This window comes from Macrosteles quadrilineatus, unplaced genomic scaffold, assembly GCF_028750875.1.
Source record: "Macrosteles quadrilineatus isolate MER2022 unplaced genomic scaffold, UCM_ALF_1.0 Scaffold_19__1_contigs__length_3004403, whole genome shotgun sequence".
NCBI lineage: Eukaryota > Metazoa > Arthropoda > Insecta > Hemiptera > Cicadellidae > Macrosteles > Macrosteles quadrilineatus.
The window spans coordinates 640514-664819 of record NW_026542612.1 but is presented as its reverse complement, the minus strand read 5'-3'; the positions used below and the strand labels follow the sequence as shown (position 1 = coordinate 664819).

The following is a 24306-nucleotide window of genomic DNA, read 5'->3' as shown; positions in this document are numbered from 1 at the left end:
CCAGTCAACTATACTACAGTAATAGCCTGAACCTTTGAGTCTATACATTGTGTGAGCTCGGAGCTGCACAGGTAGCTGGCTGGTGGCTTGGTCAGTGAGTCATACTTCAGGCTCTACTGCGTAGGCCTATCTCTCTGTTTTTCAAACTTATTTGATTGAAAAACAAAATAGAATGTGATTGCACGAATCATATACCTAGGCCTATTCAAATCTCCTGTCATATCATTCAAGACCTGTATAATAAATAGGGTGTAATTCAAGACTTAAAAATGTGAAAATGAAAAATATTTGCCGGTAACAACAAAAGAAGAGTTTATCAACGAGATCATAGCAACTAATATCAATAGTAAGTTATTTTTATATTTATTTTTTTGACGAATTCAAGTCGTACCATCTAAGAAACTAAATATCAAAGTTTAAGCGATTCAATGTAAAATGGAATTGTTCCTGGAATAGTCTAGCCGTTTGAACAAGAAGCTGGGAGAGGATGAGGAGAGGATTCATAAAGTAAGTAAATGGGGAGTGTTGCTGAAGGTCTAAGTCCTGGAAGGTCTAATTAGACCTTCGACACACATTTTGCAGTTTGTACTTGTTGCTGAGGGTCTAATCTGGCAGTATGTCGAAGGTCTAAGTCCCGGAAGGTCTAAGAGTAGGCCTACAGTCAATGCAAAAAACTCATCCACTGATACTGTTTTAGACCTTGCGGGATTAGACCTTGGGCGCACAATGTATATTTTCAAAATAAATGTTTATAAAATGAGAGTTGCTGAAGGTCTAATTTCCGGAAGGTCTAAGATTCGAATCCCGGAAGGTCTAAGATTCGATTCCCGGAAGGTCTAAGATTCGAGTCCCGGAAGGTCTAAGATGCGGGCAGGCATCGCGTCGCCAGAGATGAAGGCTATACAGACAGGCAATAACGCAACAACTTGTAGAGTTGCAATATTCTTAGTGATAGTTTTAATAACTCTCACGTCTATTTTTTTGCTAGCTCGTTATTACAAGTACGATGGAGATATAAAAAAAATCTTCATTTATATTATATCATTAACTATTGGATACTTTAATTTTTGTTACTGGCATAGTTGCTGGGCCATAACAGTTGCTATAGCTCAGAATAAATCATTACATTAGTTTAAATTGGTAAAAAAAACCATCGTGCAATCGGCAGAAATAAGTTAAATAATTTCGGCAGAAATAAGTTAATGTTGGTGTTAAAATAACATTGTTAGTTTCCTTGGTGTTCAGGATTCTGTTTTGTTTATTTCAGCTTAACTTAGCCAATAAATAGTTTCATCCATTGACTTTATACCACATATATAGTCAACTAATATTATAAATCTAAAAGTTTGAGAATTTTTGCGTGCGTGCGTATAAGGCCGGTTCCGAGGCGATTGGTGTGATTTTCCACCGTGGGTCCGAGGTCCCCGCTGGTTTCGAGGTCCTGGTGCGGGACCTCGGATTCAAATACAACCGAAAACGTGTTCGATGCCAGAGAATAATTTTAATATCAATATTAAGTGATTTTGAGTGAGACCTTGGAACCTTAATGGAAGGTTTAAAACTTCTTCACGGAATTTCCGATAGGAACGTAGCGATAGTTTTTACTTGTACTCAGTGTGACATGTGACATAAAATGACATTTTCCGCGAAAACCGATGTCCGTGTTCGTTTCCCTCACATATAATGTATACACTATACACCCTCTGATACACCCTTCAACTGGAAACAGAGGCTCCCCTTTAACCCCCACCTCCACCACTCTCCAAGATGACATCGTATTTCAGATATCATATCACTAACGGCAGTCGGAGTCGGCAGTCTGAATGGAATGAGAACAGTTGCTATTCAACACCTCACGAGAACGTTGTTTTGTTTCCAAGCTGTGCTCGCTTGTTTCCAAGACGAATAACAGTAGTAAAATTAAAGAACAAGTATCTTGGTTCTATTATACCTCATAACCGTAATTATTAGTACTCACGTGGGCCTATGAAGGTTTATGCATTTTTGGAACGTACTACACATTAACATAACATGTAAACATGAGTTGTTTATTAGATAAACAGTTTTATTCATACCATTGTTACTTAAGCAAATTATTCCGATACCCAAATATCAAAAAAATAATTACAGTATTAAATAACACTAGTGGCTTGTAGGGACATAAGTCCCTAAAAAGCTCCAATGTAAAACAATTATTATGTTTAAATAACCTAAGAATCAAATTTTCTTCAGATATCTCAGTACATCACTTTTTTACAGTTTATTGTTTCTTTTCTTTATGATAAAAATAATGATAATAAAAAGGCTTCCCTGATTGAAATATTGGAACTTTGTAGATACTCGATTACCTGAGCTAGTAGGGGGGGGGGGGGGGGGTGGGGAGGTAATGAAAAATATGGTTAATCCCCAGGACCGATTTACCGAATAGGCACGGTAGGCACGTGCCTAGGGCGCGAGGCAATTGGCTTTTTTGGGGGGGCGCCAAAAATTTGGAAATTAAAAAGAAATTCGAGGTAGTATTTACATGCTATCGCGGTAAACTTCTGATAACCCCTCGCGGCCGTGTAGGCATCGTAATCGTCTCCCGCGTTTTGCAGTCAGGTCGTTTGGACATAAAATTATCGTCTTCCATGATCGAGGCAATATATGAACATATCCCGCGGTCGTGAGGAGATTATCATCGTCTACCGCAAATGAGGCAAAATTCGGATATTTTCCCGCGGTCGTGAGGACATTATCCTCGTCTTGCGCGATCGCGGTCAAATTCTGACCACCCTTCGCGGCCGTGAAGACATAATATTGTCCCCCGCGGTCGTGTGGACATAGTAATCGACTCCCACGATTGTGGCAAAATGTTAATCATCTCCCTCGGTCTTGTGGAGATCACATCCTCTTACGCAAATTAGGCAACATTTTGACCTTTTCCCGCGATTGTGTGGCCATTATCATCGTCTTGCGCAATTGCGATAAAATTCTGATCACCCCTTGCGGTCGTGAAGACATCATTATATCGTCCCCGTAGGTCGTTTGGACATAGTAATCGCCTCCCACGATTGTGGCAAAATGGTAATAATCTCCCGCGGACATATGGAGTTAATCGATTTTGGCGAATGAGGCAAAATTGTGATCTTTTCCTGCGGTCATTTGGACATTATCATCGTCTTGAGCGATGGCGGCATTATTGTGATCATCCCTCGTGGCCGTGTAGAAGTCATTATTGTATTCCGCGGTTCTGTAGACATCGTAATCGTTTCCCACGATTGCAGTAAAATGTTAATAATGTCCTCCCGTCGTGTGGAGATCATCATCGTCTTCTACGATCGCGGCAAAATTCTTGCTGTTTCCCGCGGTTGTGTGGACATTATAATCGTCTTCCGTGACCACGGCAATATTCTGATCATCCCTCGTGGCCATAGTTATTGTATCTCCCGCGGTCCTGTAGATATCATACGTATCCCTCAGTCATGAATCCATGATAATCGTCTCCCGCGATTGCGGCAAAATTTTAATCATGTCCTGCAGTTTTGTGGAGATCATCATCGTCTTCTGCGATTGTGGCAATATTCTGATCATCCGTTGCAGCTCTGTGGATACCATCATCGTCTTCTGCGATCGCGGAAAATTCTGATCATCCCTCGCGGCCGTATGTAGAAATGAAATGAAATGAAATATTACTTTATTATCACAAAACATTTCACAGATCCAGCGTTAGCTGGTGAAACAGGTGATATTGTCAGAGATCTTAAACACTAAGTTACATAACAAAACTAAAATCCACATAGCTTAAACTAAAATATATTTACTTATCATTTAAATAATCGGAAATATTATAATAATTTTTCTGTAAAAGGTATCGTTTGAAATCATTTTTAAATTTTGAAATACTGTTAATTTCTTTGAAATTAGTGGGTAGACTGTTGTAAAGCCTTAATCCCATATAATAAGGAGATCTTTCATATAAACAAAGGCGATGTCTTGGATATTGAAAATTTTTTGAGCGTGTAAGATATGGATGACTGATTTGTTTATCATTGTACATTTGATAATTAATTTTAAAATTCACCATCATTTTAAATATATAAAGTGAAGGCAAAGTTAATATCTCATATTTAGCAAATAAAGCTCTGCATGAGGTTCTTTTAGGCATAAATGATAAAATCCTTATAAATTTCTTCTGAATTTTGAAAACTGCTTTAGAATAAGAAGTTGCTCCCCATAATTCAATCCCGTATTGCAAGACAGAAAAGAACATTGCATAGTACACTATGAGTTTAGTTTTTAAATCTATTACATTTCTCAAAACATACATTTGAAAGCAAGCCGTATTTAATTTACCAACTACCATTTTTATGTGTGTTTTCCATGTTAAATTCTTATCGATATCTAAACCCAAAAATTTTGCATTTTCAGTAAAGGATATAATATTATTATCATAAGATAATTCAACAGTGGAGTTTTGCCTATTCTGAATTGTTTGAAATAACATCACCTGTGTTTTAGAATTATTAAGTTTTAGCCCGTTGGCTGTAAACCAATTAGATCAATTAAGAATAGAAAGACTGATTTCTTGTTTAAGATTTTGCATATTATTTGATTTAACTATTGCTGTAGTGTCATCAGCATATAAGATAAGGTTAGACGATACATTTCGAGGTAAGTCATTTATAAATATTAAAAATAGCAAGGGGCCTAGTATTGACCCTTGCGGAACCCCACATTTAGTGTTAAGCCACTGTGAAATACATTTTTTACCATTTTTTACGATTATTGTTCTTTGATGTCTGTTAGTCAAATATGAATGCATCCAAGACAAAGCCATATCAGAAAATTCATAATAGGCTATTTAAGTTTACTCATTAATATATTGTAATTTACACAATCAAATGCCTTGGATAGATCACAGAACACTGCAGCTGTGCTCTGAGACCCATCCAAGCCATCAGAAACCTGATTTATGAAATCTGAGACAGCAGATATAGTGTTTTTCCCAGATCTAAAACCATATTGTTTATTGGTAAATAAATCATTATTTTCGAAATATGAATAGATTTGGTTGTAAGCAATTTTTTCAAAGATTTTAGACAAAGATGGGAGTATTGAAATAGGACGATAGTTATCAGGGTCCATTACTGAGCCTTTTTTGAAAAGTGGTTTCAGCTCAGCATTTTTTAATTGATAGGGAAAAATTCCTTCATCAAAACATTGATTGATTACTAGACACAGAGGCTCTGCAATATGGTTTATGACATTTTTAATTAATTCAATAGGAATTTCATCCCATCCAGAAGATTTTTTATTTTTTAAATTTCTAACGGTTTTTTTAATTTCTAAAATCGATACATGTCTGAACTGAAATTTCATTCTTATATTATTAGGCCTACTAGTATTATTAATCAAATTAGTTGCAGTGTGTAAGCAAGGCATACAATTTATATTTTTGTAAATGTTACAAAATTTATCATTGAGAAAATTTACCACATTTTGTCCATCTTTTAATTGCTTGTCTCCGACACACAAATCAGGGAAATCCAAATGATTGGAATTCAGGACTCCAAGTTCAGACTTCACAACATTCCACACCGCTTTGCTCTTATTATCTGAAGATGATATAACTTTACAATTAAACATTTTCCTAGCCTTATCGCAAACAGCTTTAAATATTTTTCTATAGTTTTTGTAATACTTTTTAAAATTAACATCTTGAACCGTTTTGGCAATAGTGCTTAGCTCTCTTTTTCTCTGACTTGATATTTTAATACCAAGACATATTATAGTCTCCCGCGGTCACGGAAACGTCACTGTTGTCATGCGCGATCACGGTAAATTGAAAACTCCAGGTAGAAATACAAAATTCACGGTTAAAAAATCTCCCGCATGATTCCCGGTCAGTGTACATTCTGTTATATAAATATACAGGGTGTTTTTTTTTAAACTTGCATTTTTATTTATGTAAAAACCGCAATAGATAGAAATATGCTGTTGGCGGGAATCTTCTATTGACAATATTCCCCCCCCCCCCATTGCCCCCAACTTAATTTTTTTAAATAGCAAGGTACCCCTTGTGACATATCAAATAAAAGAGCATTAAAAAAGAAAATGATTGATGAAAAAAAATTTAAAATCGGTTCATAAATTTGTGAGATATTCGGGTCCTCCCCCACCGGAACTTAATTTTTTTTTAAAGCAAGGTACCCTTTAAAGGGGCTCTAATATTACACCTAGGCCTATATGCCTAGGGCGCTGACAGGGTCAAAAACGGGCCTGTTAATCCCATATAGTATATAAACAGATGACAAACCAAACAAAATTAAAAACGCTGTAAATAGCCATTAACGTCATGTTTTGTATTTTTATAAACGAAATGCAATATATAGCACAATCATTAATATTGTGCAATTATGACATTTCAAATTATTTATCTTGGTTCAGTTGTACAACGTTTAAAATTATAGCTAACACTCAACTAATAACTAGCCAAATACTGCATTGCTATAAATAACGTAAATATTAAACCTTAGAAAAATTTTGTGTTATAAGCTACTGCTCATGATAGACGGATAGGCTATCGGTAGGTGCTGTATCACAATATAGGAATTGATAGATAAGTAATAAAAAAGTGTAAAATTAAATTTAGAGATAGTAAAAATACTCTTAAAAAAAGAATGTAAAGAGAACAATCTTGCTACCTATTCTATTTCTTTATTTAAAAAAAGAATGTAACGAGCACAATCTTGTTATTCTTTTTCTTTGTTCTTCTGTAATTTATTAGGTTTCTCTTCAATTCATACACAAATTCAACAAGTCGCCATTATTTAAGCCTACTCGTTGCCCAATCAGAGCCTTGATTCCCCAGCTGTTGTAACATAGCGCACAGCAGACAGACTGAGCAGACGATTGTTGGCGCAAGCGTTGTTTCCATTTCATTTTCATCAAAGGAGCTGTGATGTTTCAAAAGGAAGGGATAGGGGGTCGTTAAATCAAGAGAAAGACGCTAACAATTCGTTAAGCAGAGATTACGAACACTATATTCTGGCAATAATAAATTCCTTAAATTGAGGTGACTTATAAAACTCTAATTTTATTTATATAGAAAGATAAGTTTTCCAGTCCTGTACAACACTGATTCACAGTCTTTCCCCGGTAATCAAAATTCAAACAACTTGATACGACACAGAATCTCCGGTTCCCGACCTGGATGATGGCTAGTTATTTAATTTAATTTACAGTAGTTACATATTACCCGTGATAAACCAAACCCGTTATGTGAGCCAAAATCACACGGTTATTAATCTCACTTGGTTTTGGATTTGCTTACAAACTGAAAAAAGTATAAAACTCCTTTTAGTTTTAAAAATAATGCTGGGCGGGGGAAAAATCTTTCTCATTTGTTGTGTACCTCATTTATGGGGGGGGGGGGGCTGATGCTGTTGCTCAATTGGGGGGGGGGGGTTGCGTCATGAGTCTAGGGGGGGATGGGCACCCCTGCAATAAATATATTGTTCTTTCGACATTAAAAAATTATAGGCCTAAATTAAGCATGTCCATTTCTGATTTATCTTTTACAATAAATACAGTAGGCCTATTACTTACATAAGCTATAACTAAAAGGCTCGTGCCTGGGAGGTAGCCAGGTAGGGGGGAATGACAACGAAACAGCGGCTCAGTGCCTTGACTACGTTCATCTTGCCTATTGTTCTCATCAAGAACGATGCCAGAGAAGTGACTGGGCCGCAAAATTTGTGCATTTAGAATCTTGATATTACACGAATAATAAATGAAGATGAGGTAGAACATAGTATTCTAAGCAATGTAGCGAAGTGTGAGAAATGTGGTCAGGAATGTTTGCTCAATTGCGAATTGTTATTTTTCCGGTGCAACCGTGTGAGCATTCATCTGAAGAAAAAGATTTGTAAGCCTACTTAGTTAGTCTACGAGGTATTTATTACACAGGTATACCTTCACGTAAATTTTTAATCTTTATTTATTTATTTATTTATTTCCAACGGATTTCACCAATTTACAATTAAGAATTACAATATAGTGAGATACTCATCATGACTAAATACTAAAACTAAGTACAACAATGCAAAACTGATGAACAATAGGCCTACAATAGGGATGCATGCAAGCTCTAAGACAGTGAAAAAAAACTACTTATACCTAGGAGTAACAAGACATAAATTATACAAGACATACGGTAATTGAATAAATGGTAAAAGTTTAAGTCTAAGAAACATGTACATAACAGAGACAAGTGAGACTAACCTAGGAAATTAACAATAAATATAAATGATATAAATAATGTGATAAATAATACTGTGGTAACAAGACAAAACAAAAAGAAAACAGTACATGTGATGGACGTATGATAGAGCTAGGAACTAAGATAATAAATAATACAGTGAAATGGGATACCTAATAATACATAGACATTTAATACTGATAAGGTGTAATTTGCAAGAACTTTGTGCTTGAAGGATGCAATCGACTCATTAAAGAAGTCTAGATGAGATGCAGCATCACTTCCAATCCTCAGGACACGTGATAGTCCAACATGGTAAGTGTAGTATACCATGTGTAGTAGGTGGAGTGGTATTTTCTCCTGAAGATAGTTCTAGATCTGGTTCCTCTGGGCGTGACCAAATCAATGCTGCTAAGCAGCTCGGGACAGTCGAGAAAACCGTTCACAATTTTGTGCAGGGCAACGAGGTCGAAGTGATGACGTCTTTGGTTGAGGGTAAGTAAACCGAAGCGTTTTCCCAAATCAATTATCTTGATATCTTATTCTAAAGTTTTACTTACCTCCTGAATCCTATGCATCATCATTTTTAACGCAAATGAATATTTCTAGCTGATCAAATAGTAGGTACCCATTTTGGAAATCTGTCGAAAAGTGTGTTCCTCGATATACTCTGCTGTGGTGTAGTAGGGCCTATTGATTAAGTATTGTTTAAGCTTGTATATAAATGTGTTGTGTTTGTCAGTGGCTTTTATAGAGTCCGGCAGTAAATTATAGAAATATGAGCCAGTGTATAGTGGGGTGTTGCTGAATTTTGTGAGTGTGTGTTGTGGAAGATCGATGTTTGCCCTATTTCGTGTGTTGTAGCCTAGTTGTGTTTTTATCTTGTCTGAGACTGGGCGAGGAATTTATGGCCAGGATGATGGTTTCCAGAATATGAAGTGAAATAACGGTGAGGATTTTATTTTGGACAAAGAAGGGTTTGCAGTGTTCCTGATAATCCAGCCGCAGTATTGTTCTGATGGTTTCCTTTTGAAGGATAAGGACTTTGTCAATCTGGTTAAGGGGATTCGCCACTGAAAAGGGTGAATTTTTTTATTTAATGAGGAAAGTCGTGAAACTATTTTTTTTCTAGTAGGGTATAGTTTAACAAAAAATGGAAAAATTTTGGTTTACTTCTAAATATAAATTATAGGCGGTAAAAAAATAAAATAGAGGTTTTTCGATCAATTTGTAAGGGGTTTTAAAAATCGATATTCTGAAGAGAGTTCTTTATGGATTTTGATAAATTTGGTGTTTTTTTAAAGACAGTTATCTAAATTTAAAATTTAGGTAGATTTATAATAATATCTCAGATACTTTTTTTGCTGTGACACATTAAATATAATTTTTCTTCAGAAAAAAGAATTAGTTTGAAAAAAACGTTATTGTTCAGTACCCAATTAACTTAGATACCTAATTCTACCAAAATATTTTCCTAATACTGTCTAGAATAAGTAGTAAAAATTTCAACAATGTACCTTTAGTGGCTCTCAAGATATATCAAATTTTGTATTGAAAAACGTGAAATTTCAATGTTGCGGATAACCGCGTTTGAATAAGAAGGTGTCCTATGATCTTGTAGCTATCGTAAAGAGCGAAACCCCTTGGTTATAACATATAATAACATTCATACATGGATTATATCATACTTTTTTGATGTAATAGGGTCCAATGTACAAAGAAATGTAAAAAGATATTTTTACAATTTTTCATGATTTTTACCTATTTTCAGTGGTGAATCCCCTTAATAGGTGCTGATCCCCACGCCGCATGAGATAGGATAAGAGACGGTAAATTAAAACAGGTTGTCATAAATCTACAAGTTACAGCTAGAAACTAATTTCTAACTTCCATAAGTTAATAGGCCTAAAACAATAACGCCAAGGCTAGGAATAGATTGAAATTATAACTGTTAAAAATTACATACCAAATAAGTAGGTTTAAGTCAGTTAATTTCATTCTTCGTAACAAATGTGTCCTCAATTATTATACAATTTCATTTCAGACATTAGCTTTGTACGCAAAATGCAAAATCGAGCATGAAACTTTAGAACACAGAACAGGTTCTACAATCGACTCGACACTTACACCAAAACCAACGTCCATTTCAATTCAAAATTAAACAAATGTTTTTTGTGTTGTGGCTTGTGGGTTGTGGAGTTTGGAGGTGGAGGGAGAGTGGAGATCATAAGAAAACTAACTCAGAGCGGCAACATTACGAAAAGAATTTCACCTTAACAGTTGGATGTTGAATATAAACCATTAAACAGTACTGTTGGTTATAAAAAATAAAATTCCTCAAAATCCCTATAAAAACTAGGTAACGAAAGTAATCAGGATTTCCAGGGCCAGGAATAGGGAATTATTCATACCGGTAGTTTACGAGAGTATAATAGCCATTAGTGAGATAATTGGAGATTCAATATAATTGGAAGTTGAAAGGGGCTGCAGGTTCGATCCCAGGCCACGGCCTGTAGTTAAAGGCGGCTGTGGCTCAGTGGTCAGACCGCTGTAGACGCTTGTGGTGTTTTGTTTGTTCTTTATTTGTTTTTTTGTTGACTTGTTGTAGTTGTGGTGCTGGTGACTGACTGGTGGCCGTTGTGGGTGAGAATATAGTGCGCCTGAATTAATTAACATTACAATAACCTCTACACTATTTATATGACAAATTTGTAGTTACCCGTTTAGTTTCTTAGTCACATTTTCATTTTGTTATTGCAATTTATTTGCAATGTCGGTACGAGTACAGCTACAGCTTACAGCTGTTTTAGCTTAGCAACTGTTTCACTGTTTGACTATAAACAGCTTTATAGTTTTAAATTTCTGTTGGATACGTTGGATTGGAAATTAGAAATATCGACTTCAAATTCAGTTTAGTCAGATAAGATTTAATTTAATATCAGTAGGTAATTTCAATTTCACTGCCCACTGATCATCTGGCGAGGAGCGGAGATTACTTTCTGATTAAGAGATTAATTGAATTGTAAATGTAATAATGTGTAATAATGATGTTGTAATGTGGATATTTAATTGTACTGTACTGGGGCCTGTTACATAATAAACTACAAGTTAAGTTCACTTACAAGCTCTAACTTTAGATTTGATTTGAATTGGGTGATCAGCTGATTTACTAATAATATTAGTTTTGTAGTTTAAGGTATAATGAAACAGGCTCCTGTCAGTCCTGTGTTTCAGTTTACACAAAATCAATCAGCCAACGAGATAAATTGAGAGTGGTTTCAGCCAGCAGCTCTAGCTCAGCTAAGCACTAGCGGCTAGTCCCTGTCCACCAAATCTGTTCGGGAGCGAAACTTCTACCCTCCCTCCAGGTGAATTTTTATTCCAGGATTAGTTTTCCCAACAGTGTCATTTGGAGGCTTCTGATTGACTATAATGTTTACTAATTGAAAACTTAATCTTGTTCATAAAATAAAATTATAAATGCCTCAAATTCAATTTTATATTTTTTTATTATAAAATTAAACTGTCAGAACCTAACCAAACCAACCAAACTTGCTGATAATGAAAAAAATCCGAGACTAAAAAATACGGCCACGGGTGAGCTTCGAACCCGGCTCAGGTTCATCAGCCCGGCACTCTATCCACTACACTACCAAGGCCGTTGGCATCAAGCCGGGTCGTTGCCGTAATGGTGTTCCCTCAGTCAATCAGAAGCCCCCAAATAAGAGCTGGGCTGGTGGGAGGGTAGAAGTTTCGCTCCCAAACAGATTTGGTGGGCAGGGACTAGCCGCTAGTCAGCTTCAGCTACGCTACCCCGCTATTTTTTTATAGCAGGGTACACACACAGTACAGTAGGCGTGGCGTGGTTGGTAGGTCGGGTAGGTCGTGGCCGTGCATGTTTTTCGTAATTCAATCAATCATTGTTTCCACTTGTGGGATTTTTATCCCAAATATGGGATAATTTGGCTGCTTGTGGGATTGTGGGATAATGTGGGATTTTTCCTGAATTTGACGTCTTTTTAGCGAATTTCCCTATAGGGAAGTAGCTATTACCGTAGGTGGCATGGTAAGACCTAGGCCCGGGACCGATTTACTTTTTCATTTTGATGCCCCCAGAGGCCAAAAAAACCTTTCGTTCAAATTTGTATATATGTATATATATTATTATATAGATTTATTTAAATATATATATATATATATACTAGCTGTACCCGCGGGCTTTGCCCCGTTTTACTTCATAAGTGAGCTCGTTCACATGGCTCAATCACGTCCTGGTTGAAGTTCGTTCGCTACGCTCACTCACCTTTTGGTTGCAAATTAGCTGTAAATTAAAAAAATAATAATAGTGCTGCACCCTGTTGGTAATCCTTGTAACTTTAATGCTATTACACATCATAAAACTGAACCAACTTGTTTAATTTAAACAGCTGTTAAGATTCATTAATTCCATTTAAATATGAGTATTCATAAGGTTAACATGGGAAACTCCAGAGCCACTGGGGCGGAGCCCGAGAGTCCGATCAGAATAAAAACAATTTAGTTTTCCTATTTAATGCCTAAAGAATCAGTGTACCAAATTTCAGCCTCCTAGGTAAATAGGAAGTGGGAGAATTAGTGATGAGTGAGTGAGTCAGTCAGTCAGTGAGGGCTTTGCCTTTTATATATATAGATATATACTAGCTGTGTGGTTGAAATCTTATTATATAAAGAACAGCAGTTGGTTTGCATATTTTCGGACGTGCTGGCAAAACTATTATATAAACCTATGACATATGAAGAAAAGGCAAAACTTATACAGTAAGACATCAGTTAAATTGAATAGCTGTAAAGTGCAACACTAACGATAACTAATTTGTAAATAGTGATGTGTTGGTACGTAAAAATTATTCTTGTTGATACCACCGGTTCTAAGGAAAATACGGGTCGCCGGAATTGTACCCCCCTGGAATTGTACCCCCCGGCGATCGTTGACGTCATTCTGACGTCACGCCTAGGGGGGGGGTACAATTCCACCCCGTACACTTTGATTTGAACGAAATCTAATCTATTGAATGTGGGCAAGTGATCAGTGAACCGTATAATTATATTAGATATTAAAAAGAGCAGGAGATGTACGGCTCGGAATTGTACCCCCCTGGAATTGTACCCCCCGGAATTGTACCCCCTATCAACATCAAAATATTTACTTACGGGGTGGAATTGTACCCCCCTCTTGGACAGCTAGCTTGGCTTGTCTACGGGCTGGAATTGTACCCCCCACCCACTCGATAAACTTGATTGGTATTATGAAAATGAAGTAGTAGAGAATGCCTTCTACAGTGACATATGATGGATTTTCAAACCTGTACAGAATATACTAAGGAACTATTAATCTTGAAGAGATTATCCAAAAATCTGGCTTCGCCCCTTTACTTCGCCTCGGTCTATATGCATATTTTATTAATTTTCTTTTAACCATGAACAACCTGATTACCCAAGCTGATTGATTTTTTAAAAACGATACAAGCAGTGCAGATCCTAACAAACTTTGTTTTCAAGAGGAGTCGCAAGCAGCGAATTTCGGCTTAGTTCTATAAATTTGAAATACTTACCTTTTGATTACTGCACTTAGGCCTAATAACTAAGCTAAACTAGTTTGTATACAATAACTACGCTATAAGAATGGATTGGTTATTTGTTCAAGTCAAATACCCGTTGTAAAATTTAGTTGTAGGTATCTGGTACAAAGTATTTCACAGTTTGTCAAAGTTTTAACCTTTGTGAATTTAAGCTAACCCATTGGACAGTTAGTACTTGGGAACTAACTAGGTTAAGAAAATATTGATGAATAACGTACAAAGAAGTCTGTTAGGTCTCTCGCACGTTACTCGGAATGGCCTTAATTTGCAGTTTCTTAGAATATCCTTTAACAACAAGCAATTCATTAGGTGTTGTCGGGTAACTTGGTTCAGTTGTTCAGAATTATAGGCCTATTTCTCTCACGTCTACTTTTAGTAAAGTATTCGAGAAGTTCGTTCTTGGGTGCCTATTACAATTTTTTGATGATCACAAAATTTTGTCAGATTTTCAGCATGGCTTTCGGAAGGGTCGGAGCACTATCACTGCTGCTGTTGATTTTGTTCACACTGCTCTTGAAAAACTTGATGAAGGTTGTAAAGTGGCAGCGCTTCTGCTAGACCTTTCGAAGGCCTTTGATCGGGTTGACCATTCTATCTTATTGGCAAAACTGATTGGCTATAAAGTTCCAGGATGGTTGGTGAGTCTGGTGGAATCTTATTTAAAAAATCGCCAACAATGCACCACAGTTTCTTTTGATGATGGTACGACAGAGAGAGAACATAGGTCGGAAACACGAGTAGTAACCTCAGGGGTTCCGCAGGGCTCAATTTTAGGACCTTTTCTGTATATAGTTTATGTAAATAGTTTTATTGTCATGGATAATGTTTTTGCATGTATGTATGCAGATGATACTTCTGGGCTGTGCTAGGCAAACCATGGTGGAAGGAAAAAACATAGGTGTGCTATTCCCACATATTCTGACGTCACTCGGATTGCAAACAAAAGATCACCTGATTGTAACTGTCAAATTAGTATGTATTTGTTTTGATTTGATTGTTATTGTTTTTATAATAATAAAAACAAAAACAACAAAATAAAAACAAATACATATACTAATTTGACAGTTACAATCAGGTGATCTTTTGTTTGCAATCCGAGTGACGTCAGAATATGTGGGAATAGCACACCTATGTTTTTTCCTTCCACCATGTAGGCAAACAATATGGTAAATCTTAAAGCTTTATTAACCAATTTTTCTGAAGCTGCCAATGCTTATTTTTTGGAAATAGGTTTAAAGGTAAACTTAAGTAAGACTGATCTTGTACATTTATCAATTGGTCGCAATGTTCCGGCTTTTAGCATCTCAGGTGATAATATGACTCTGGATGGTAATGATTTTTGTAAATTTCTTGGAATATTTTTTGACAAACATTTTACATGGGATAAACACATTGACCATGTTGGTGCTAAATCCTTGAGTGGTATTTCTTTGCTAAGAAGACTTTCAAACTATTTGGACTGAAACTATTTGAACAAATTCACGATTATAAGCTATGACATTATAAGCTATGAGACCCCACGTCCTCAATCGACCCTTGACCTTAGGTTAACTTCAATATTTACTAAGTTACTACTACGACGAGGCCTAATTACCTAACATACCTTACGGTATTTCATTTTCTTTCATTCATTCATTTAGATAGAGGATTGAAGTTTGATTTAGAATAGAATACGATCAAAAACAAAAAGTAACCTAACTTATTTATTATTTTGTCAGGAATATTGATTGGATTTGAAAAAGAACAAAACAATGATTGGAAGACTTGTAGCAAGGGGTTGCAATCAGTTGGTGAGTGAGTGCAAAAATTAACCTACATAGAATCTAGTATTTAATTTAACTAGCAATAGCCTAATACTTATGACTAGGTCAATCATGAAGTAAAAGTTAAAGTAGTAGGTCTAGGCCTGACCTACAAAAGCATCAATGGTAGGTACAGTTTTTTAACTGGGCTTCTATCGATTGAAAATATTGATTTGATTAGTAAAACTTAAACCTTCATTCAAATTTTTTTACTATCAGCAAGTTTAGATAGTTTAACCACCTGGGTTAGTAGGGATTGTCGGCAATGCTAATTTTGTTTATTGTAGCCTAAGTTACCATGCTTAAATAGGTGTGTGCATTGGAATTTCTTAACTGGGCATTGCTAATATCGTTTGAAACTATCCTTAATAAAAGTAAACCTTCATGCGATTTTTTCACCATCAGCAAGTTTGGTTGGTTAGGCTAGGTTATCTAGCCTATATATTAATTTGAAACTGTTTTTCTTTGTCATAGCTATTTTGAAAGAACGGCTGGGTGTAGAAACTCGGTAGGGGTGTCTAAAGAAAGGTCTTGGTCTGTAGATGAGCCATCAAAAGAGAAACGTGGTAAATTCCCTAGGGGCTCTGCCCCAGTGGCCTTTAACCTTCCAGAGGTCGCATCACGGAAGTAACCTCCAGGGATGTTTTATTTTTCACGAATATATTATTTTGAGTGGTGTCGGCAGTGTGAGTGTCACTGTACCTCGTGCACCGCATTCCTAGAATCGAGTGAAGGTCAAAACTCACCCCACTATTTTATATTTGTTAGTTTTGTTCAGTTTTGTAAGAGGCTGGAAGTAACTTCCGTGTGCGCTCTGCCGATTCTTATAGCCTACAGCCTGGTGGCAACTTCCGTGATGCGACCTCTAGTTTATTGTGTGCGTTGATTATTACGTGTAAACAATTACTGTAAATAATTATTTTTTTACGATTCATGTCATTATTTAGTAAATATATAGTTTTTACAAGATGAGTGATGAAGTTAAATTTTGAATTGCAACACTCTTAGCCTTGCTGAAAAGGGGATTCACGAACGACGTATGTACGAGTCATTTAGTATTAAGATACCCATTATGTTAAATTACTTAAAACATCAGGTATTGAGAGTGTTATCATCTTCTACAACCACATTAACTTATATGATATTGTGGTAAAATTTAAATTAATTTCATGAATATATTCTTGTAAAAGATTTCTTCATATACTTTTATGTTAGAATATTTGATAGAATAATAGTTTAATTTTACATTCATAAAATCTACATTACGTTATTTTATAATTAAGAGTTAACTAAACACATTTTTGATGTTGAAAATTAAAAATAAAACTTAATTTGTGCACTAAAATACAAATTTTACTTCATAAATGTTTGTTTTTATTGACCTGGAAGTAACCTCCGGGTGCGCCCTCTCCCGTTTTGAAAACCAATGCGCCCTCTGAAAGGTTAAAGTCCCATCTCATGTTATTCTTATGGAGGAAAACGGGGTTTTTGTCACAGCTAATTTGATAGAACGGCTGGGTGTAGAAACTTGGTAGGGGTGTCTAAAGAAAGGTATTGGTCTGTAGGTGAGCCCTCAAAAGAGAAACGAGGTAAATTTCCTTGGGACTCTGCCCCAGAGGCCTTTAAAGTTCACTCTGAAATTTTGTTTACATTACGACCATATGGATAATTTTACACTAGGCCTACTTTTAATGAACCAGCTGTTAATATTAAAACTGTATTCAAAGGTCTACTGAAACTGTCAAAATTAAATGTTTACATTATTATTTATGATTTTAAATTGATTCTCCACTGCATGGCAAGTTTTTAATAGTTTCAACATAATTTATTTTTGTAAAAAAATACAACCGACTTCAAACGCTCTAAAAAGAATGAAATAATTTCAATAAAGTAAACTTTTGTATTAGGCAAGCTCACGTACTTCAAGTCGGCGCGGCTCTATGATGATTTTTGAAACAAAATTGAAGGAGGGTGTCCATATTGCAGGTGACTATCTATAACTAAAGTTGTTAATCTGCATGTCTTTTTCATAGTTATGCGTTAAGTGTTATTTTATTACCGTAATCAGAGATCGGCATTATAGTGGTATTAACGAGCATCTTTAAAAAGATTATAACGCATCTAAATGTTTCTAACATGGAAAAGTAATGTTTTAATACCAAACAAGCTTCTTTTCCCTATCATAATATCAAACTAAATTATTTTCCTATTCATATAGAACATTTGTGTGTGTTATTTTCATAATGCATTTATTCTGAAGTTAACATAAAACACAATAAAATATTTCCTTTAATATATAAACAAAACAGTTCAGTATGTTTTTTGTATATTTATGTTATGCAGCTACAATTTATTGATTTTCAAAATACACACACGCACAATATTTAATTTCAATCATATTTGCAGTTTGAGCCGCGCCGACTTGAGATACGTGAACTTGCCTAATACAAAAGTTTACTTTATTGAAATTATTTCATTCTTTTTAGAGCGTTTGAAGTCGGTTGTATTTTTTTACAAAAATAAATTATTTCATAATTTTTAGTGACTGTATAATTTTTTATATATTAATTACTTGAGGTTTTTTGATAAGCAAAACTGTTTGTAACAATCAAAAGTTCCACAGAACAATCATTATTTTAAAACTGCTTGAGTCACCTGTTCAGGTTACATAATCAATGGGTATGAAAATAAACATTTTTAGATATTCCCTAAGAAAGAGAGAGTTGTCCATTACATTAGGCCTAATGAAAAACTAATTGTCTTTTCTTGATACATTGAAATGTCAGACATCATCGTTTCCTGCAATCGGTGTACTTCTACATTATAAAAAGAAATACAGTAATGTCTCAAGCCTTTTGGAACAATATGAAAGTTATTCCTCAGCTACCAGCAGTAAAAAATCTCTCAAAAGTGGAAAATTAGTCGATAACACGTATAGTACCTTTGGAAAATATTATATAAAAGATTGGTTCAGCTAAAAGTAGTGTAAGTCATGTAGGGGGTTTTGTTTACTATATAGCCTAGTCGAAATTGCAAATCATCTTCTTCTAGGACTTTCCGAAGCAGGCATAATAGTATTGATATGTTATAGTAACTGGGTAGAGAATATTAATAAACATTCCACATCTGCAAATGAAATATGTGTATGAACGATTGGTTCAGCTAAAAGTGGTGCAAGCCATGTAGGTGGTTTTGTTTGATCAAGATATAGCCTTTCGAAATTGTAAATCATCTTCCTCTAGGACTTTCCGAAGCAGGCATAATAGTATTGATATGATAATATAGTAACTGGGTAGAGAATATCAATAAACATTCCACATCTGCAAATGCATGTTTAGTAATTAAAATATTTAACACTTTTAAGACAATTAATTGACGATTATGCAATGTCACACTTCTTAGGTCGTGTAAGGAATAATTGCATTTAATTTATATTTAGACCTGTTTTACGAATGCTTTGGTTATCACAATACACCTTCATTTGTCAATATCAAACAGCTATTTACTGAAACATATATGTTTTTTTTTTAAGTCAGAATATTCAATACTAAAAACAGAATTACTGTATTCACAAATCAGATCAAACGTTAAAATACATTTTACTTTCTCCCCCTATACCATAGTATATGGAGAAAGTATTGTTTTCGTCAAAATTTTCGAGTTTGAGTTTTGAGTGGATATATTCGTTTTGGGTCCCCCTGGACCCAAAAAAGTGGTTTTCGAAGTGATGTCTGTGTGTGTGTGTGTGTGTGTGTGTGTGTGTCTGTGTGTCTGGATGTGTACAGAGCTAGAGACTACACCTGTGGTCCGATTTCGATGAAATTTGGTATGTAGGTTCTAATCCATGGTATCTCCAGGCGTTTTTTTCATTTTTTTGAAATTTTGATTTTTAATGGGGATTTTCCCATAAAAACCCATAAAAAACCGGAAAAATCGGATTTTCTCAAAAATGGCTCGAACGATTTTGATAAAAATTTAGTATGTTGTAGCCCTTTAAATTCTGAACAAAATGGTACAAATCCCATTTCTGTAAAAATTACGGTTCAAAAGTTATGGTAAATTATGTTATTTTCCCATAAAAACCCCATAAAATAACGAAAAATAGGGTTTTAGACAAAGATCCGGTTTTGATTTAACATAGTATGTTATGGTCCTTACAATTTTGATAGTTTTTTTCACTTTTTAGAAATTTTTATTTTTAATGGGGATTTTCCCATAAAACCCCATAAAATAACGGAAAAATAGGATTTTCCCAAAATTGGCCCAAACGATTTTGATAAAAATTTTGTATGTTATAGTCCTTTATATTCTGAACAAAATGGTACAAATCCCATTTCTGTAAAAATTACGATTCAATAGTTATTGTAAATTATGTTATTTTCCCATAAAAACCCCATAAAATAACGGAAAATCAGATTTCCCCAAAATTGGCCCGAATGATTTTGATAACAATTTAGTATGTTATAGTCCTTTAAATTCTGAAGAAAATTGTACAGATCCCATTTCCGTATATTTACTCTCCGCTTACACATGATAAAGGTTATTGACAAACTTATGGGAGAAAGTATGTGTCAGAATGCTGATACCGTTTATTTACTTTCTCCCCCTATACCATAGTATATGGAGAAAGTATTGTTTTCGTCAAAATTTTCGAGTTTGAGTTTTGAGTGGATATATTCGTTTTGGGTCCCCCTGGACCCAAAAAAGTTGTTTACGAAGTGATGTCTGTGTGTGTGTGTGTGTGTGTGTGTGTCTGTGTGTCTGTGTGTCTGGATGTGTACAGAGCTAGGGACTACACCTGTGGTCCGATTTCAATGAAATTTGGTATGTAGGTTCTAATCTGTGGTATCTCCAGGCGTTTTTTTCATTTTTTTGAAATTTTGATTTTTTATGGGGATTTTCCCATAAAAACCCATAAAAAACTGGAAAAATCGGATTTTCTCAAAAATGGCCCGAACGATTTTGATAAAAATTTAGTATGTTGTAGCCCTTTAAATTCTGAACAAAATGGTAGAAATCCCATTTCTGTAAAAATTACGGTTCAAAAGTTATGGTAAATTATGTTATTTTCCCATAAAACCCCCATAAAATAACAAAAAATATGATTTTAGACAAAAATCCGGTTTTGATTTAACAGAGTATGTTATGATCCTTACAATTTTGATAGTTTTTGTCATTTTTTAGAAAATTTTATTCTTAATGGGGATTTTCCCATAAAACCCCATACAAAACTGGAAAAATAGGATTTTCTCAAAAATGGCCCGAACAATTTTGATACAAATTTAGTATGTTATAGTCCTTTATATTCTAAACAAAATGGTACAAATCCCATTTCTGTAAAAATTACGGTTCAAAAGTTATGGTAAATTATGTTATTTTCCCATAAAAACCCCATAAAATAACGAAAAATAGGATTTTAGACAAAAATCCGATTTTGATTTAACATAGTATTATATGGTCCTTGAAATTTTGATATTTTTTTTCATTTTTTAGAAATTTTTTTTAATGGGGATTTTCCCATAAAACCCCATAAAATAACGGAAAAATAGGATTTTCCCAAAAATGGCCCGAACGATTTTGATAAAAATTTAGTATAATATAGTCCTTTATATTCTGAACAAAATGGTACAAATCCCATTTCTGTAAAAATTACGGTTCAAAAGTTATTGTAAATTATGTTATTTTCCCATAAAAACCCCATAAAATAACGGAAAAATCAGATTTTTCCAATATTGGCTCGAACAATTTTGATAAAAATTTAGTATGTTATAGTCCTTTAAACTCTGAAGAAAATTGTACAAATCCCATTTCCGTATATTTACTCTCACCGCTTACTCATGAGAATGGTTGTTGACAATCTTATGGGAGAAAGTATGTGTCAGAATGCTGATACCGTTTATTTATAGTAACCAAAACAAAATGCATGGCAAGAAATAGTTTATTGATCAATATGAAGCAACTGTTTCATGAAGAATTGTCTCTAGCTTCATTTAAATGGTTTCAACTAACAGCTGTCGGAATGTCATCATTATTTATTGCCTTCTCTGCACAAATGTAAACAAAATAAATGTTGAATATTTAAGGTTTTCAGAATTTTTCACCGAAACAAATATTATACTCAAACATAATATATAAGGTACTAAATAGAAACTCTCCTGGTTATTTTGGTGGTGGAACCACACTGATCGGTAAAAGAATCACAGAGAAATTGGTGAACATACATAGAAAAAAAAACATCGCCACAAACAAATTGAGAACCTCCTCCTTTTGTTGGTAGTTGGGAAGTCGGTTAAAAATGATGAATTTATGATACGTTTTAAATGTTTTGATAAAAAATATACCGTATGCTTTATTGCTCTTAGAAAATTTTAAAATTTCTAGAGTCCGTCCCATCTACAAAAGAGGTCCAAAAGACCAACCTAACAGTTATCGACCAGTATCGGTCATACCTGTTATTGGAAAACTAATAGAAATATTAATTTATGATCAAATTTATACTTTTTTAGAAAACAGCAATATATTGAGTAACCATCAGTTTGGTTTTAGAAGGAATAAATCCACGGTTGATGCTCTAGATAGCTTAATAAGAAAAATAATATCGGCATTTGAAAATAAAGATTTAGCTCAGGTCACATTATGCAACCTTAGCAAAGCATTTGACTGCGTGGATCAAGATAAATTAAACAAAAAATTAAGTTATTATGGATTCCGAGGGGTAACACTAGATTTCTTTCAATCATATCTTAGTAATCGGAAGCAAACTGTGCTGGTTAATGGACAATGGTCAAATGAGGTTACAGTAAGATGGGGCGTTCCACAGGGTTCAGTCCTAGGGCCTCTCCTTTTTCTAATTTATGTAAATGATTTACCATTTGCGGTAGATTCTAATATTACACTTTATGCAGATGATACAACCTTCTTTAATTCTAACAACAATATTAATTGTCTAAATAAATTAGTCACAAAAACAATGTCTCAGGCTTCTGATTGGTTTTAATGCAATGGACTTTTGCTCAACACAGATAAAACACAATTTTGCTTTTTAGTTTAAAATACAACCCAAATAATTTTAATCTTGATTTAGTCACAAATGCTAAATTCCTAGGTATTTATTTAGACAATCATTTAACTTGGAGCTCACATATCGATTACATTAGTACGAGACTATCAAGAGTAATATATCTTATGAGACGCCTTATAAACATTATTCCTAAAAATTACATCAGAAGTGCGTACTTTTCCTTTTTTGAATCTATCGTTCGATACAGTTTAATACTGTGGGGAAACTGCTCAGGAATTCAGGACATTTTACTGCTCCAAAAGAAGGTGATTTAGAATTATGGCTGGAGTACATTTTAGGGAACATTGCAAACCACTTTTTAGGCAGCTTCAGATTTTAACTGTCATAGACTTATATATTTTTGAAATCACAGTTTATATATTAAAAAAACTCTCATCTATTAAAATCCAAAGACAAAATTCATAATTATAATACCTGAAACAAATAAACTAAAGCAGTGATTCAATATTGTCGCTTAAATAAATCGTTGGATAGCCATGTGGTGATATCTTTAAAAATTTACAATATCTTTGAGCCTATGATTAGAAAATATTCAATAAATCAATTTAAAAAAAAACTCTATAATTGGTTACGGTACTAGATAACCCATTTTATACATTAGATGACTTTTTTAAAATTAGTGAAATCAAATTTTAACATAATGTAATCTTTGCACTTATTTTATTTTATTTTTTATTTTATTATTATTATTATTTATGTTACTACTATTATCTTTTAATATTATTATATTGAATTTACATGAGATTTTTAGAGGTATTTAAAATTTAGTTTCTTAAATGATTTACACAAATTTGTCTTTGAACTTCTTTGATTGCATCACAAAAAAAAAAAAAAAAACTTGAACACATTTTTGTTTGTATTTAATTACTGTTTTTGGAATTTAACTATTCCTAATTAATATTATTTCATTATTTTTTCTTTTTTTCCCTTCATTTTAAGAAATTGACTAAGCTCTCAAATGTTTTTATGTTTTATTAATAGATAGCGTAAAAGAAAAAAAAGTTAAGTTAATTTATCATTTTAATTTTTACATCCTCTAGATACTTAATCCTATACTATTGTAGATGTGTAGTATGTATGTATATGACGTAGGCCTATACATAGGCTGATGTGTTGACTTTGTCAATGATTTGTAAAAATCCAAAAGACAAATAAATGATATGATTTGATTTCATTTGACTTAATAAATTCGAACTTCTTTTAATAGTCCCCAGAATAATGTCCTATATAGGCCCTAAGCATTCTTAAAACACAATGTGGTTAATTCGCCAAAAGGCGATCATCTTTAAAAAATATTTTTTTAACTAGGTATTTAGCAGGATATGCACAATAAAACATAAGATAAGATTAAAAACATTGTTAAAAAAAAACTTTCTTATACATGAGCATCAGGTGGCGATAGAAACGTTGTTCCACTTACCTCACTTGGTGGTAGTATGCCAGGAACTGCTTTCTTTTTTCTTTTTTGAAATGTAAGGCTCCCCACTATCCCTTGACTTCTTGCGAATCTTATCCTTCCATACAACAAGTTTTAAGTTAATTTACGTTTTTTACCGGCATTTA

The 24306-nt window shown here is 34.2% G+C and overlaps 2 protein-coding genes across 4 annotated transcripts in view; one reads left to right on the top strand and one right to left on the bottom strand.

Annotated features, from left to right (window-relative positions):
• The window catches only part of LOC129005279 (kinesin-like protein KIF20B), a 155222-nt gene extending 144870 nt beyond the window's left edge, over nucleotides 1-10352 (bottom strand). For both annotated transcript variants that reach the window (XM_054434120.1, XM_054434121.1), the window contains exon 1: nucleotides 10209-10352. The gene's annotated coding sequence lies outside the window, so the exon portion shown is untranslated. The remainder of the gene's footprint in view (nucleotides 1-10208) is intronic.
• A 5073-nt stretch (nucleotides 10353-15425) lies between these two features.
• Nucleotides 15426-24306, top strand: part of LOC129005282 (peroxiredoxin-1-like) — a 70132-nt gene continuing 61251 nt past the window's right edge. Inside the window, exon 1 of one of the 2 annotated variants that reach the window (XM_054434126.1) lies at nucleotides 15426-15650. In XM_054434126.1, the coding sequence (XP_054290101.1) occupies nucleotides 15612-15650 (39 nt within the window). In that variant the 5' untranslated portion in view covers nucleotides 15426-15611. The remainder of the gene's footprint in view (nucleotides 15651-24306) is intronic. The other variant, XM_054434127.1, reaches the window with a different exon arrangement.